Below are 16,031 nucleotides of genomic sequence, written 5' to 3' on the forward strand. Positions count from 1 at the left end.
TCTTGCAGTGCAGAAGCTTTTTAATAAGAGGAGATACCAGCTGTTGATTCTTTGTGCTAGGTCCTGTGCTACTGAGGTTTTGTTAATAAAGTCTTTTCCTATGCCAATGTCTTCAAGAGTTCTACCTAACCTATCTTCCAGCAAGTTTAGTGTTTCTGTTTTAACATCTAGATCTTTAATCCACTTTGATCTTAGTTTAAAGTATAGTGATAGATATGTGTCTAGTTTTAATCTGTGGCAGGTTGAAATCCAGTTTTTCAAACACCATTTATTAAATAGGCAATCTTTCTTCCAGAGAGGGTGGTTGGTTCCTTTGTCAAAGATGAGGTGGCTGAGTGTTTCTGGAGTTGTTTCTGCATCTTCTAATCTGTTCCTCGGATCCTCGGGTTTGTTTCTTTGCCCATACCATGCTGTTTTTATCACAGTAGCTTTGTAGTAAGTTGGGTATTGTGATACCCCTAGCCATGTCTCTATTGCCTAGAATTGCTTTTGTTATTCTGGGTCTCTTCTGGTTCCAAATGAATTTTTGGATTGTTTTCTCTAGTTCTGTGTAATATATTATTGGAATTTCAATCACCATTGCATTAAATCTATACAGCAGTTTTGGAAGTATGGCCATTTTCACTATATTTGTTCTTCCTACCCAGGAACAAGGGATATCTTTCCATTTTCTTATATTCTCTTCAATCTCTTTTTTTCAGAGTGCTGTACTTTTCAGTATAGAGGTCTTTTGCTTCCTTTGTTAGATTGATTCCTAGATATTTCATTTTTGGGGATGCTATTGTAAAAGGAATTGTTTCCCTAATTTCTCTCTCAATGAGTCTGTTATTGGTGTTTAAGAAGCTTATTGTTTTTTGAGTGTTGACCTTGTATCCAGATACTCTACTGAATCTGTCAATTAAGTCTAGAAGTCATTTGGCAGAGTTTTTTGGGTCTTCTATGTAAAGTATCATATCATCAGCAAATAATGACAGTTTCACTTCTTCCTTGCCTATCTTTATTCCTTTTGTATCATTCTCTTTTCTAATTGCTGTGGCTAAAGTTTCCAGAACTATATTGAATAGGACTGGTGATAGTGTGCATCCTTGTCTTATTCCTGATTTTAGCGTGAAAGTTTTCAGTTTTTGACCATTTAGTATGATGTTGGCTATTGGTTTTTCATAGATAGCCTTAATCAGGTTGAGATAAAGACCTTCTATTCCAATTTTCTGTAGGGTTTTTATCACGAATGGGTGTTGGATTTTGTCAAATATTTTTTCTGCATCTATTGAGATGATCATATGGTTTTTGTCCCTGGGTGTATTTATATAGTGTACAGCATTTATTGATTTACATGTGTTGAACCATCCTTGCATCCCTGAGATAAATCCGACTTGGTCAGGGTGTATGATCTTCTTGATGACCCTCTGTATTCTGTTTGCCAGTATCTTGTTGAGGATTTTTGCATCTATGTTCATTAGAGAGATTGGCCTGTATTTCTCTTTTTTGATTGGATCTTTCCCTCATTTTGGAATCAAAGTAACACTTGCTTCCAGGAATGAATGTGGAAGTATTGCTTCCCTTTCAATTTCATTGATGAGTTTAAAGAGTAATGGCGATAGTTCTTCTTTAAATGTCTTGTAGAATTCAGCAGTGAAACCATAAGGACCTGGGCTTTTCATTGTTGGTAAATTTTTATTTACGTTTTCAAGTTCACTCAATGTAATTGGGATGTTTAGAATTTTTATATGCTCTTCATTTAACTTTGGCAATTTGTATGTATCTAAGACTCTGTCCATTTCTTTTGTGTTTTTCATTTTATTAGAGTACAGGTTCTCGAAGTAGGTATTGATGATCCTCTGGATTTCTGCTGGATCTGTTGTGACTTAAACTTTTTCATTCTTAATTGCATGGATTTGAGTCTTTTCTGTCCTTTGTTTGATAAGGTTGGGTAAAGGTTTATCGATTCTATTTATTCTTTTGAAAAACCAACTCTTTGATTCATTGATTTTTTTTTTGTATCATTCTCTTAGTCTCCATTGCATTAATTTCTGCTCTGATCTTTATAATTTCCTTTCTTGTAAAAGCTTTGGGTTTGTCATGCTCTTTTTTTTCTAGGAGCCTCAGGTTCTTCAATAGGTCATTTATTTGAGCTCTGTTTTCCTAACATTGGCATTCACTGCTATGAATTTCCCACATAGAACTGCTTTCATTGTGTCCCATAGATTCCTGTATGTTGTATTGGCATTATCATTTTACTTGTAGAAACTAATTTCTTTAATTCCTCTGTGACCCATTGGTTGTTCAGGAGAATGTTATTCAATTTCCATATGTTTATCAGCCTTTTGTTGTTTCTTATGCTGTTGATTTCCAATTTTATTGCACTATGGTCTGATAATATACAGGGGTTAACTTCAATTCTTTTATATTTACTTAAACGTGTCCTATGAGGTAGCATGTGGTCTATTTTGGAGAATGACCTGTGTGCAGCCGAAAAGAATGTATACTCTGATTTTGTGGGGTGGAACACTCTTTAAATATCTATTAAGTCCATTTGTTTAATAGCTTGGTTCAGTTCTAGAATCTCGTTGTTGATTTTTTATCTAAATGATCTATCTACTTGTGATAGTGGGGTACTGAGGTCCCCCACTACAATTGTATTAGTGCTTATTTAGTTTTTCATGGCCATTAATATTTGTATGTATAGTTGGGGGCATTTGTATTCGGTGCATATATATTTATGACTGTTATCTCCTCCTCTTGGATTGTTCCCTTAACAAGGATGCAGTGACCATCTTTGTCTCTCTTAATTAGTTTTGATTTGAAATCTACTTTGTCTGCAAATAAGATTGCTACCCCTGCTTTTTGCTAGGCTTATGTCACATGGAGAACTGTTTTCCATCCTTTTACTTTCAGTCTATGGATTTCTTTTTGAATTAGGTGTGTTTCTTGTATACAGCATATTGTTGGATTTTGCTTCTTAATCCATTCTGTCAGTTTATTTCTTTTGATTGGTGAATTGAGGCCATTAACACTGATGGTTATAATTGATACATATTGACTCATCCTTGTCATGATGTTTTAAAGTTGTTGGCTCTTTTATTTTTTTATTTTTCCCCCTTTCCCTTTAGTTTTTTTGCTTTGCATGGTGGCTTCGCTCTGTTGGGCCTCATGGAGTTGTGACCTTCATTTTCTTTTTCTAGGATATTGTTTAGAATTGTTTGGAGTGCTGGTTCGGTGTTCATGAAATTTCTCAGGTGTTGTCATTGAAGTATCTAATTTCCCCAACGATTTTGAAAGATAATTTTGCAGGATACAACATTCTAGGTTGGAAGTTATTTTCTTTGAGGGCTTGAAATACTTCACTCCAGGCTCTCCTTGATTTGAGGGTCTGTGTTGAGAAGTGTGCTGTGATTCTGATGGGCTTTCCTTTGTACGTGATTTGTTTCTTTTCTCTGCTTGTAAGATTTTTTTCTTCTGTTGGGTTTCTGGAGTCTTAACTATTATATGTCTAGGTATAAATTTTTTTTTGATCATGGATAGTTGGACTTTTATGTGCCTCATTTGTTTGTATCTCCAGTTGTGTACCTCTGTCTGGGAAGTTGTCTACTATTATTTCTGTGAACAGTTTTTTTAATGTAACTTGTACTTTCTCATGCTTTTTCATGGGCTCCTATCAGCCTTATGTTATTCTTCTTTGCATCATCTAGCAGCTGCTGGATTGATTTCTCATGGTCCCTTACTATTTTTAAGAAATCCCTGTTTTTATGGTCCCTAACAACAATCCTGTTTTCTATATCTGATATTCTATCTTCACATTCACTCAATCTGCTGTGAATAATTTCAATGGAGTTTTTAATCTCCTTGATATCTATTGACTCTGTTTCATGGATTTCATTTCTTTCCTATGTTGGGCGATCATGGTTTCCATTTCCTTCTTATGCTGGGCATTCATGGCTTCCAGCATGGTTCTGAGGTCATCTATTTTTTTTATGTGTTTCTGTTCTAGAGCCTCAAATCATTTCTTTTATTCTGCTCACCATCTCTGTAGTTATCTGGGAAATTATTTCTGTTTTGAATTTTTCTAGAGCCTCATTCATCTGTTCTGTTACTTCCTGTGCTATCAGTTCAGGGTGTCCAGTTGGTTGATTATCAGACTTTTCTACCTTGTTTCCCCCCAGAATTTGCCTTTGGTGGGGTGGAAGTCTGGGTTTGTGCCTTGCTTAAATGTCTTCTCATTTTTGTTTTTGGTACTGTCCTTGGTTTAATTCCTGGGTTGATACCTTTATATTGCTTATTTTAAGTATCTTTGTTGCTTGCATTTAGAACCCTTATACAATGATTCCTTCTCAGAGGTGTCATCCAGGTATAGCTGGTCTTTAGGTTTTCAGTCTCTAATGACTCTGAGGCTCTCTCATTTTCATTATACCAGAAAGGACAACTGATAAGATTAATCACAACACCTTAGCCCAAGTGATACAATCAGCAACACCATAGCATCAAGCACAGTTTAGAAAATGACAATTTGTGGTAGTTATTAACCTATCACCTTTAACTGTGTGAATTCAATCAAAATTGAGGACCAGCCCAACATATGTTTATAATGAATAAATTCTTCAATATAGCAACTTTATCCTTTGGGATGGAGAGTTGAAGGACTTGGGGAGGCATAGATAGGCAGAAGGATAAGGAAAGGTTAGCAATGAGGCCAGAGGACACTGTAAGATCATGCAAACTCTAGGAAACTTGACAACAAGAGGAAAAGACAGAATGAAAGAACAAGAATGAGAACAGAACAACCTAATAGTAATAGGAAGGCTCGAAACTGTATTTACTTTCCTTTAAAACTAATGACAATCGAGAGAAGGAAAAAGAGAAGAAAAGAAAAATAAAGAGGAAATCCAAATTAGGGCCAGAACAGGAACAGAAAGGGAGATGAAAAACAATGTGGGGGGGGGGGGGGGGGGGGGGGGGAGAGAGGGGGGGGGGGAGAGAGAGAGAGAGAGAGAGCAAATAGAAAAGAAAAAGAAGAAGAAAAAAGAAAAATTTGAAAAGTGGAAAAAAATAAAAATTAAAAATTAAAAATAAGATCAAAAAAATAATTTTGAAAATAACAAATAATAAATTAAAATGAAGGGCCTCCTTCAGGGTATGTCTCTGCTGTCACAACAGACAACATGGGTAGCAGTGTGCAGATATAAGTCAATGAATCTCAGCAAGCCAGTAGCGGACCAGTGAGTTTCAGGCAGATTTCTGGCTGCAAGTCCCAAGCTGAGCTCCCTGTCCTCCTGCAGGATTGAATGCTGCAAGGTTTTAGTGCAGGTTCCAGCTGCCCTTCCCCTGAAGATAGTCCAGGTTCTGATGGGAGGTGATGATCCCTCCTACTTACCAAGTATGGTGTTCTGGAGTGCCTTTATTGCAGATTCCCTTCACTTTTGTAGTGGGCTTCAATTTTCATCAAGGATCCTGAGAAAGGCCCTCTTTCTATTGTTCACTTCTGCTCTATCTTCTGGAGCTCAGGACAATGGCCTTTATGACTTCCTGTGCCTCTGTAGTGTGAAACCAGTTACCGGCACAGCCAGGAGGCCAGAGGCGCGGGTGTGGGTGTGCCTTAGCTTGTCATTGGGGAAGGGATGGAGCCCTGCTCCATGTGGCAGAGATCCTCACTGTCCGCTTGCTGGTCGCTGGGGGTTGGGGCATGGGCGGGACTGCAGCATCCATTTTAATCTCCTCCATCTCTTCAAGCTCACCACTCTATCACTGTTCTCATTTTGTGCCACTTCAGAGGCAAGAAGCCATTGCTCCTTTGTTCATCTGCTAATTTGTCCTGCAAATATGCATCCACGAGAAGGAGAGATCTGAGCATGGACATGAAGGCCCTGGGGGAGGCAGGCAGGTCCCAGGTGAAGGGACTCAGTGCAGAGGCACACACTTGGGACATATCCTGAAGGTGGAGGAATCACGGTGAGGAAGGTGGACAGCAAGGTGGAGTCACTGCAGCCAGATGGCAATGGGACTTGCAGGCTTTTGTAAAAATTCAGTTTTCACCCTGAGACAAATGGAGGTCATTGGGAAGGGTGGGGCTCAACAGAAGAATCAGTTAGGAATTCCCATGACAAGCTCTTCTACATTACTTTCCATTGCAGCTTCTGAAACGTTTCATAGACATTAGTCCTTTTATAGGCAGATCCACTTCCGTTTTGGATTGAAGTTGTTGCTGTACCATCAGGGGCTTTCCTTCATTAATTATTCTGTTGTGCCTGTACTTTTAACCTCTACCTCTATGAAGCTTGTGTCAGGAGCACAAAGCCACCCTGACCTTCTCAGTGTCATCTCTTTCTCTACTGGGTCTCCTTCTCTTCCCACTATATATTTAGAAAGACCTTTTTCTCTTTCTCGATCCACTTCCTCCTCTCCTTTTTCATTAAATCACTCATCCAGCCAATAAATCTTATAAGCACATACTATGCTAGGAACTATGTTGGAGAAACAGAAACAGAACATGTCATTCAGTAGGGAAAAGGATAGGTAAAGTCTATCTTTCTAAAAATCCCTGCAGGCTATATCCATTGATGCTTCTCAGGCTTCTCAGCTGTTTTTGTTTTGTTTACTTTGGCATAATTTGAGATTTGCAGAAAAGTTAGAAAAATAGTATGAAAACTTCCCAGATATCCTTCATCCAAAGTGTTCAACATTTTATTACATTAGCTTTATACTTGACACCCTCTATGTATTTGTATGAGTGTGAATATCTACACATGTATATCTTGCATTTTAGGGGAATCACCAACGTGATGTTCTTTTACTCATAAATACTTCAGTGTGTATTTCTTAAAATCAAGGAATTTCTTCACCACAGAAGAGTTATCAAAATCAAGAAAAACAAGGATGCAATACTGTTGTCCACATATACTTTCAAAACTTAATTATCTCTTTGTAGCACACAAAGGGTAATCTGTACTTTAAAATCATTACTTTTTAAAAATATAAATGTTATTTATAGACACTGTTAAAAAAAGTTTGGAAAAAAGATAAAAGCAAAAAGAATAAAATTCCAATTTTATTCCACCATCCAGAGAGTCACCATTAATTTTTGTACTTGCACATAGGCATGTAATCATATATATCAATGTTTTCTCTTAAAATGATTACACTAAAAATATCACTCTTCTGAAACCTGCCTTTTCACTTACGGAGTCATTAGCTTTTTTACGTAAATGTTTTATAAGTGCTGCGGATGAATCTGTCCTCCTCGCAGTGCTTCCTGGGAATTCTTCTGTGCTTTTACTTTCAGTTCAATTCTCACCCTTCTTCACTAATCATCTCATTTTCACAGCATCTGTGTGCATGCGTGTGTGTCCACACCTTTCCTGGGTTCTGTCTCCAGTCTTGTTACTGCCTGTTAACTAACTCCTTGTACACTTCCAATATTTCCCCTCCAAATCTTTCCTGAGCTCGAATCCCTAGTATACTTGACATCTTCAGGTGGATGATACCTCACACTCAACACGCCCACACCTGAGGTCACCATCTTTCCTTGCTGGTCATGGTCCTCTCACATTCGCTAACTCACACCTTTGCTTTCTGCCTGACTGACCCCCCTGTCCTATTGGTTATAACTATGAATTTTTCCTCATAATGACATTGAACACCTCACCTTTTCACACCCATTGCCAGTGTGTTTTCTGAGGTCTTCAATATTTCTTGCACAAATTAATAAAAGAAAACCTCTAACTTTTCTCTTGACTTCAGGTCACCCTCTTCTAATCTATCTAGCCCCAATGGTCATGATTCTGGATTATGAATATATGCATGCAAATTCTTTTGATAAATCCAATTACACTTAGGATAAAATGAGCTCCATGTGGGACACACAAGCCTCCTGTGACTCTGGCCTCTTTCCACAGCACACCCTTGCTGCTCACACCATACACACCAGGACTGCTGAACCATGAGCAGTTTTTCTGTGTTTCATGCCCTCCATGCCATGGTTCCCTCCCATGGAGGGTCCAATATTTCTCTCCCTGGTTCTACATGTGTTTTTTCCTACTCATTTTTTAAAACTGAGCACAGGCATCTATTCTAGAACATATTCCCTGACAAATCCACACTAGCCTGGTCTCCACTAGGCCCCTTCTTGGATGTTCTTGTGCTCCCCAACTGTTCCTCTGCCATTATCCAGATTGTGCTGCTTTGGTCACTGTTCATCCCATTAAGCCCTGAACTAGGATCCTAATAGCACCAATAACACTGCCTGGCATAAGTCAAATTCTAGTAAATGCTTCATGGGAGAACAAATGGCTATAATATACTTAAGTCACTGCCTCCATCTGGTATCAGTATCAAAGTTGTGCCTTTATATTTAATTTCATATCTATGTATAATTCTTTTTAGTTGTGGTGTATATTAAATAAATGACCCTAAGAGCTAGATTAAATTGACCAAATTAATGAAAGAATAACACTTATGCTTGAAAAGTCTTACAAATATAGCAGATAATACGAAAAGGACTAAACATTTCAGAATTATCTCTGATACAAATAGTTTTTGTTATTGGTACCGGGAATTGAGCTCAGATCCCTCCGCTTGTGAGGCAGGGGGCGGAACCACTGAGTTAAATCCCCAGTCCCTGATTCAAATAATTTTTAAATGAAACAGTCCAGGCTGGGTAACTTGTCAAATGTATAATCAGGTTCTTATAGTTACTTCAGTATCATTATCACTTTCTTATCAGTAATTTCACTATGACAGATGTGAAATTTGGATCTTTTGGAGACAGATTTTGCTAATGTCAAAAAGATAAACTAATTTAAAAATTCAATGCCGCTTCACAGAGACTATTTAATTTAGATCTATAGTTTACATGAGAATTATTTAGACAATGGCTTGGTAACTCTTGGGAGGTATAAAAAACTAAATTTTATCTACCCAAATTTGCATGACTGAAAAATGATACAAGTGAAAGAAAAGGAGAAGTCATTAGAATAATAAACATAATGTAGTAAAGAAAAACAAAAGCCCTTTCATCACCAACATTTTCAGCAAGTGTTTCATCACACTAAATAAAAATATCAATTGTTCACATGTGATTCTGAACAAATCTATATCTCATATGTACATATATATTCAACACATACATATATATACACATGTAAAAAACTAGGATATATGATATTTAATATTAATGTAAAAATGTAAGATTTATTCCTTACCTGAACCTGAGAAATTGTCCACAGACCCGTCCGTTGTTGTTGAAGCTATTTCACTGCTGCTCATTGGCTCTGTTTTAACTATGAAAATAAAAATATATCAAATAGTTATTGGTAAAGGCAAGGTAGGGAAATACAGCATTAAAAAGTGACAAGAAATCCATATTAAAAAACAATCTTCCCACTTGAGCATAAATCAGATTAATATTCCTAATAGAATCTTTTCTGAAAAAGCATCCATGTTTTTTCTCCCTAAGAAAGCAATCTATTACTAAAAAGCAACACTTTCAATGGAAACTAATTGTTACCTTATATATTCACTGAATTTCTTATTAATGTCACAGCTCAAAATATACATAAGATGATGTGAAATTATTTCTTGAAATTTGTAGAAAAATCTGTTATTTGGCCAAACAGTGAAAAGGATAGAGCAAAAAGAGAAAAAATTGGCATTCCTTCACATCAACAGGTTTTCATGATGCTTATGGGCAAGTGCCTGCATACCACACACACACACACACACACACACACACACACACACATTCTCAGTATGGCTCAAAAATAGTCTTCAATTTAATGGATTATTATCATTAAGCCATATATGACTGCCAATTCATCAATATTTTATGTACGTTTAGTACCAAAAACACACTAATAAGCAGAAACAGTTTTCTACTTCAAAATAATACTAATACTAGTTTGTGGAATATATATTTATATATACATACACGATCTTTAATAAAATCCCTTTGGATTTAGCGATAACCTTTTGGCTGGACTGTGTATGATGGTACATACCTGTAATCCCAGCACTCAGTGGGCTAAGGTAAGAGGATTGTGAGGTCATGAACATCCTGGCCTACACCATGATTTTGAGGCCAGACTAAACTACATATTGTCTACAGGTTGTCTCTAAAATAAAACAAAAGAAACAAACCTACAAAACAAAACAAAAAAGTACAGCTTTTTGATTTATGCTCCAGATTCTCCCCAGCAACCTACTCCTTACTGTACTCTTACCAGAGATGATCCAAACCATCTCAGAACATCTATCTTTTTTCTTCCTAGTGTTAGAATTTTTTTAAATGAAGAACTATTACTATTATTTGCCTACAAACTGGTGATGAAGGGCCAACACGGGAATCTGCCTAGCCTACTTTGTTGAAGTTAATCAGGTCCTACTACCAGGTTTTGAGAAAGAATGCAATAATATTTTAAGACAACCATAATGTGTTTCCTGAAACGAATGCTCTAACAAGTGACTACTCGGAGATCCTTCTCTCACAAAGTCAACACCTTCTGAAAGAAAAGAAGGTGATGGAAAACATACAGCTCTTCTTCTCTCCATGTGGCAAATCTCTTAGAAATACTAGGCGGAGGACAAATTCATGCAACTCCTGGGTTTCCAAGTATTTCACCAATGCATAATGAGTACTTTTAAAATAAACATCATAAATAGATGTATCAGATAGTCACTTTAAAAAAATCATTTAGATGGTTTTTAAACAAGTTGGGGGAAATGATCAGCGAGACTAATGGAAATCACTCTCCCATGTTGTTTTCATGTAGACCATACAACAGTGAGACTGAAGTTGTAATTGAAGATTTTACTTTTCTGCCAGTTGTTCTGGGTTAGAAGTTTTAGTTGATGCTAATGAATTCTGACATAAGCCTATATTTCCCTTTTCACTCCATGCCACCAGGCAACCTAATGATCTCACTCTTCATAGCCATTATACTGCTATAGCTCTTTGAAAACTATTACATTAGTGCAGCTTTTAAGTTTCCTACTCAGTTTTCCACATCACACCTTATCTCCCTTAAAAACAACTTATATAATGTACTGTACCTACAAGGCAATGGTTCTATTTCACTCTTTTGCTACACAGATCACCACTGGAATTCTGAACTCAGAATCAAATGCCCCATTTTGAGCAAAAGATTAGAATTTGGTCCACTAGACACAGGTCATGTTAAGTATCTACTAGATGCCACATACTTTATAGACATTATAATTAATGCTCTTAGACAACTCTCCAAGTAGATCTCAGAATACTATACTCACAAACTCCCTGTTCAGGTATTGTCTTCTTGTTTCACATGCAAAAATTGAAACTAGAGAGATAGAAAGTTGCTCAAAGTCACAAAGTGACAGAAATGAGATTTAATCTTGGAATTTTTAAATCCAAAACTCCATGACCAAAAGTTGAAGAAATGGTAATAAATGGCACTTTTCATAGTTAGAACTACTTTATAACAGAGCAAGGGAGCTGAGAACATTATCACACAGTGATAAAACCTACACAGTCCCTGCCCTGCAAGATTCTCAGTGTCCAGTCTCCTGAACCTGGTAGAAGATCTCATGCCAGAATTTCACACTCAGTTGTCAGGAAAAGAAGAAGAAATTCTCCCACTGCATACACTTTGGTCCAAGACTTCTAAGTCTTTGCCCAATCTAAGGTATTCTGTAGACTGAACTCTATAGTGACTTTCCCAAAGCTTACCTATAACAAAACCACTGTGTTCCTGAGCCCTAAAATCTGCACCAGCTCTCTTCCATATGATTAGTTAATCAAATGTAACTCTCACTCTCAACAGGAACATTCATTTATACTTGAAACCCATTAAAGCTAGGCAAAAAGAATAGAAAGGAAGGGAAGATGATACTTTTTCTTTTAGGTCGCAAGTTCATTGCTTTTTGCCATTGTTCAAACATACCCATCCATACACTAAGGAATAAAGATTCCCAATGAATTCAGTTTTTAAAAAGACTCACTGTTGTGGAGAAGAGGATGTACATAAAGTAACTACCAGGATATTCATGATTGTATCAAGTACTGTAATTGAATACTTTGATCACCAGGGGTCTGATACTAAAAAAGACTAAGGATTTATTGTGATGTAAAATAGTTTCTGAATGAAAGCCAAAGGAATAGAGACTACTTCTGACTTTGTTGTTGCCAAGCACGCATCCACTGGAGAGTTAAAAAGACAAGCATAATCTCTGGTCACCAAAATTCTACCCATTCTTTCTCCAGCAGGATGATCATATTTATCAATAGGCCACAGAGGACATAACAGAGCACCTCTCCAAGGCTTTGAATTTACAAACACCACATGCTAAAGTTTTGCTAAGTCTCACATATTTAAGGTACTGTAACATCTGAGATCTTTTCCATCTAAGCTTCATCTGTCTCAAAAGCAAAACCTATGAATCATCTGTTCATAAGATTTATAAATAACTAGGATTGCCTCCACCATGCTTTTTTCTTTGTTTCATAACCTCAGTCTACTAGAAAATAGCATTTTTGTTCTCTCTTGTTTCTAATCAAATGTGTGTCTTTTTTTCACCACTTGAAGTTTCCAGTCTTCCATCTGATCTTTAAGGACCTACTCAGACTCATCCTTTAAAAAATTCAGATTTTCCCTTTTGTCTTTCTAAATCTCCCTCTTCCCTCCTAATCCTTTCCTAGGCGTTCACTCCAGGCCTAAACTATGCGAGGCAACTGCTACTTCTCCAGATACAACACGAACTTTCACCCATCGATGCCTTCAAGGTTGGTTTTGAAGTTAGAGAAACAGACGTTCTAAAACTTAATTTGATTTTTGATCTTAATTATCTCATATAAAACATTTAAAATTTTGTATTTACATTACAGGAATGCAATAAAGTTCCATAAAAATTCATGTAAAGTAGCTTGTATAAAGGTGTTGACATTACATTTATCACCTTCACTAACACTATCGTTAGCGATATTCTAATCCCTTGGACTGAATGTACTTCTCCTTCATCCTGGGTAATAATACCAGGGAGTAATATCAAATAAAAAGTTAAAAGTACCAGCTTTGGAATTATCAATTTCATTTCAATCTAGCTTTCCAGTATGAACCTGGAAAAAGTTACTTAGCTTCTGTGTGCCTCAGTATCTTCATCTGTTAGTGGGGATTATATACAAAATATACTGATGTGAGGATAACAAACGAGAAATGATATTAAAACCCTTAGCACTGTGCTAGGTCCAGAAATCATGCTTTTATAGTCACTCTATCATTAAAGTATCTCCTTGATTATAAGAAGACAAAGCATTTCTTTTTTTGTTTTTCTTTTCCCCCAGTGTTGGGGGTTGAACCCAGGGCCTCATTCATGCCAGGCACTCTACTACCAAGCACCCTACTACTAAGCTATATCCCCAGCTCCAAAAGCATTTCTTAAAATACAGATGCTTGGATCAAAATCTATCATAAGCTTTAAATTTAAGCTTATCCTTTGAAAAGAAAATGAGAAGAATCTAAAGTAAAGTGACTTGTTTAAGATCAACCACGAGGTTATGCCTCAGGATAGTCAAAATCAAATCAAGGTAATGTGGAAATAACTCAAGAAGAAAACTGATACTTTGGTCATTAGAATCAGTGTGTGTTTTTGCCGAAGAAAGGCTAGCAGAAGGATGGTGCACATGGCACTTGTGACCAAGAATTCCAGGAAAAATACAGCTATCTCCCTTTAACTCTCCTTGAGGTAAGCAGATTCATGAAAATGAGAAGCTCATCATCCTTCACCATAAATTCCAGTGGAGATTTATCTAAAGACCATTGCACTTTGGTGATATCAGCTAGGAAGATCATCCAACTAATCCACGCAACTTCCAGTTAAACTTTGAATGTTGCAGGTAAATAGATCTCCAAGATGAGAGGACACTCACAGGAAATCACCATTTAGTACATTTGATCAAATATATGTCTAACCACAAATTCAAAAGGCAGTTAGAGAAAGTTCAGTCCCAACGAACAGCTCTGCCTCTTGCACTGAGAGCCAGCCTGTGCTATGAAGAATACGCTAAAGGACACACAGGGCAGGCAGCAACCTCGGTTGCAAGCTCATCCTCACAACTTTCCTCAAATGCTAATAGTACAGCTTGTTTTCTATGTGGTACAAGCTCAGTCTTCCATTCAATGTCGTTTCCTGCTAGAACACTGAGGGGCTTCAAAACTCAGCTGGGTATCTTTACTACCACCCTGATTCCTTCATCTCTTCTGGTGCCTCAGTGAGACTTGCTTTCATTCAGTTTTTTATTAAATGGCTCTGCTATAGCAGTGCCTAGACCTGCACTGCCTCCAGGAAATAGCCCCTTCCTTTCATTTCTTCATTCTCTTACATTAGACTTGCTCTTAAGGTTTAAGGCAATATTCTACATTTTCAGAGCCCTATCTGTCTCCCGTTCTGGCTGTGCCTTGCCTGCCCAGTCTGGAATTCATAGCCAGGCATGCTTGGTCCCTGCTCTAGAATACACTGTTGTCTTATTTCCAAAGCCTATTTTAAAAAAACTCGCATCCATAAACATGCTGTTTCTCACTGTTTACCCTCAGCTTTGTTGGGGGTGAATAAACCTGGCAGAATAGGTTTAACTTAGCAGGCTGGCTGAGCTTGCTTATATTCAGTCTCTCTTCAGTCCCTCAGCTCATCCTGTTGCTTGACAGTTCCCCTCTTGTATCTCTTGTAAACTGTTTGAAATAATCTCCACTGAGTCTTCCACTTTCCTCAACCCCCAAACTATACCTCACTCCTCACTCGCTTTAGCACGTCCTCATCAAATATTTTATAATGTTGACATTGCATTAAATCTTTCATCTTTCTGCAACATTTCCCAGTTTTCCACAAATTAATTTCAGGGAAAGTTTCTTTTCCTTTAGTTGGAATTAGTCCCTATATCTTTATTATTGGTGTTTCTCCCATACCTCCTTTGAAATGAAGCTCCATTATCAGATTTTCAGTATCTTTAATCACTCAACCTCAAGAGACAGCTTCTTTTTCAGTTAGAGAAACAGACAGATCACTCTTGTAATTTTTTCCTGTGTTTCTGAGGCTCAAGGCCTTGACCATGCTAGGCAAGTGTGCCACCACTGAGCTAATATATCCCCAGCCCCTCCTTCAATTTTTAAAAATTTTGTCAACTATGATACTTCTCAAGCTGCTTTCTTTCATCACCGTGTTTCCTGAACATTTACCTTTATATCTATCACCTGCTTTCTCTCTCTCTCTCTCTAATCCTTTGTGTCATCCATTTTATACCTACAATTTCACTAAAAGGCCTTTCCCAGTTGCCCAGTTCAAACTTTTCTTAGGCTCAGTACTCCTTAATTCTTTTAGAGAGTGGGCTCCCTTTTTTCAAGGCTTCTTTCACTGCCATTGTTTTGTTTTTGTTTTTGTTTTGATACCAGGGATGGAACTTGGGGCCTCGTGCTTGTGAGGCAGGTGGTGGCACCACTGAGCTAAATCCCCAGCCCTCATTGCCACTGTTTTTAAAAATGGCCTCCGTGCAGACAACTCCTAAACGTCTGGCTATATGCACAGTTTTCTCATGGGTACTAATCCTCACATCCCAGTGACGCAATGCCCTTGCCTAGTTAAGGCCAAAGTTAACCTGTCCAAGATAAAATCACCATCCTATTCTTGTGTAGTGGTCATCTCTTTTGGTTAATAGCAACAGTCATGTAGACTGAAAGTCTCCTCTGAACCCTGGGTTCTCCTGCGCACTCTTTCCTTAGTTCCTATTGCTAAGTGCTATCATTTGGATCTTAAGTGCCTCCTCAAATATAGGTGGCACAGGAACAGTCCCCACTGTGGTGTTATCAGGAAGTCGTGGAACCTTTAAGAGACAGCGCCTCCTATGGAGCTTCAGCTCACTGAGGCCATGCCTTCAAAGGGGGTTGGGGACCTGACCCCTTTGTGTTTCTGTCTTCCCTTCCCCAGCCATACGATGAGTGACTTTTTTCTGCTCTATGTTCCTCATATGGCATGGTGCTTTGTCACAGGCCCCAAACCAACAGCCAAGCAATCATGGACAA

General features: G+C 37.7%; 1 protein-coding gene across 12 annotated transcripts in view; it reads right to left on the reverse strand.

The window, feature by feature from the left end:
* Nucleotides 1-16,031, reverse strand: part of Eya1 (EYA transcriptional coactivator and phosphatase 1) — a 431,890-nt gene that overhangs the window by 143,815 nt on the left and 272,044 nt on the right. For all 12 annotated transcript variants that reach the window (XM_087190467.1, XM_087190466.1, XM_087190465.1 and 9 more), the window contains one exon: nt 9,192-9,269. In XM_087190467.1, coding sequence (XP_087046593.1) covers nt 9,192-9,269 — 78 coding nt within the window. The remainder of the gene's footprint in view (nt 1-9,191; nt 9,270-16,031) is intronic.

Source organism: Heterocephalus glaber, unplaced genomic scaffold, assembly GCF_053883595.1.
Source record: "Heterocephalus glaber isolate CG9 unplaced genomic scaffold, H.glaber_assembly_v1.0 deba00001553, whole genome shotgun sequence".
NCBI classification, from domain to species: domain Eukaryota; kingdom Metazoa; phylum Chordata; class Mammalia; order Rodentia; family Bathyergidae; genus Heterocephalus; species Heterocephalus glaber.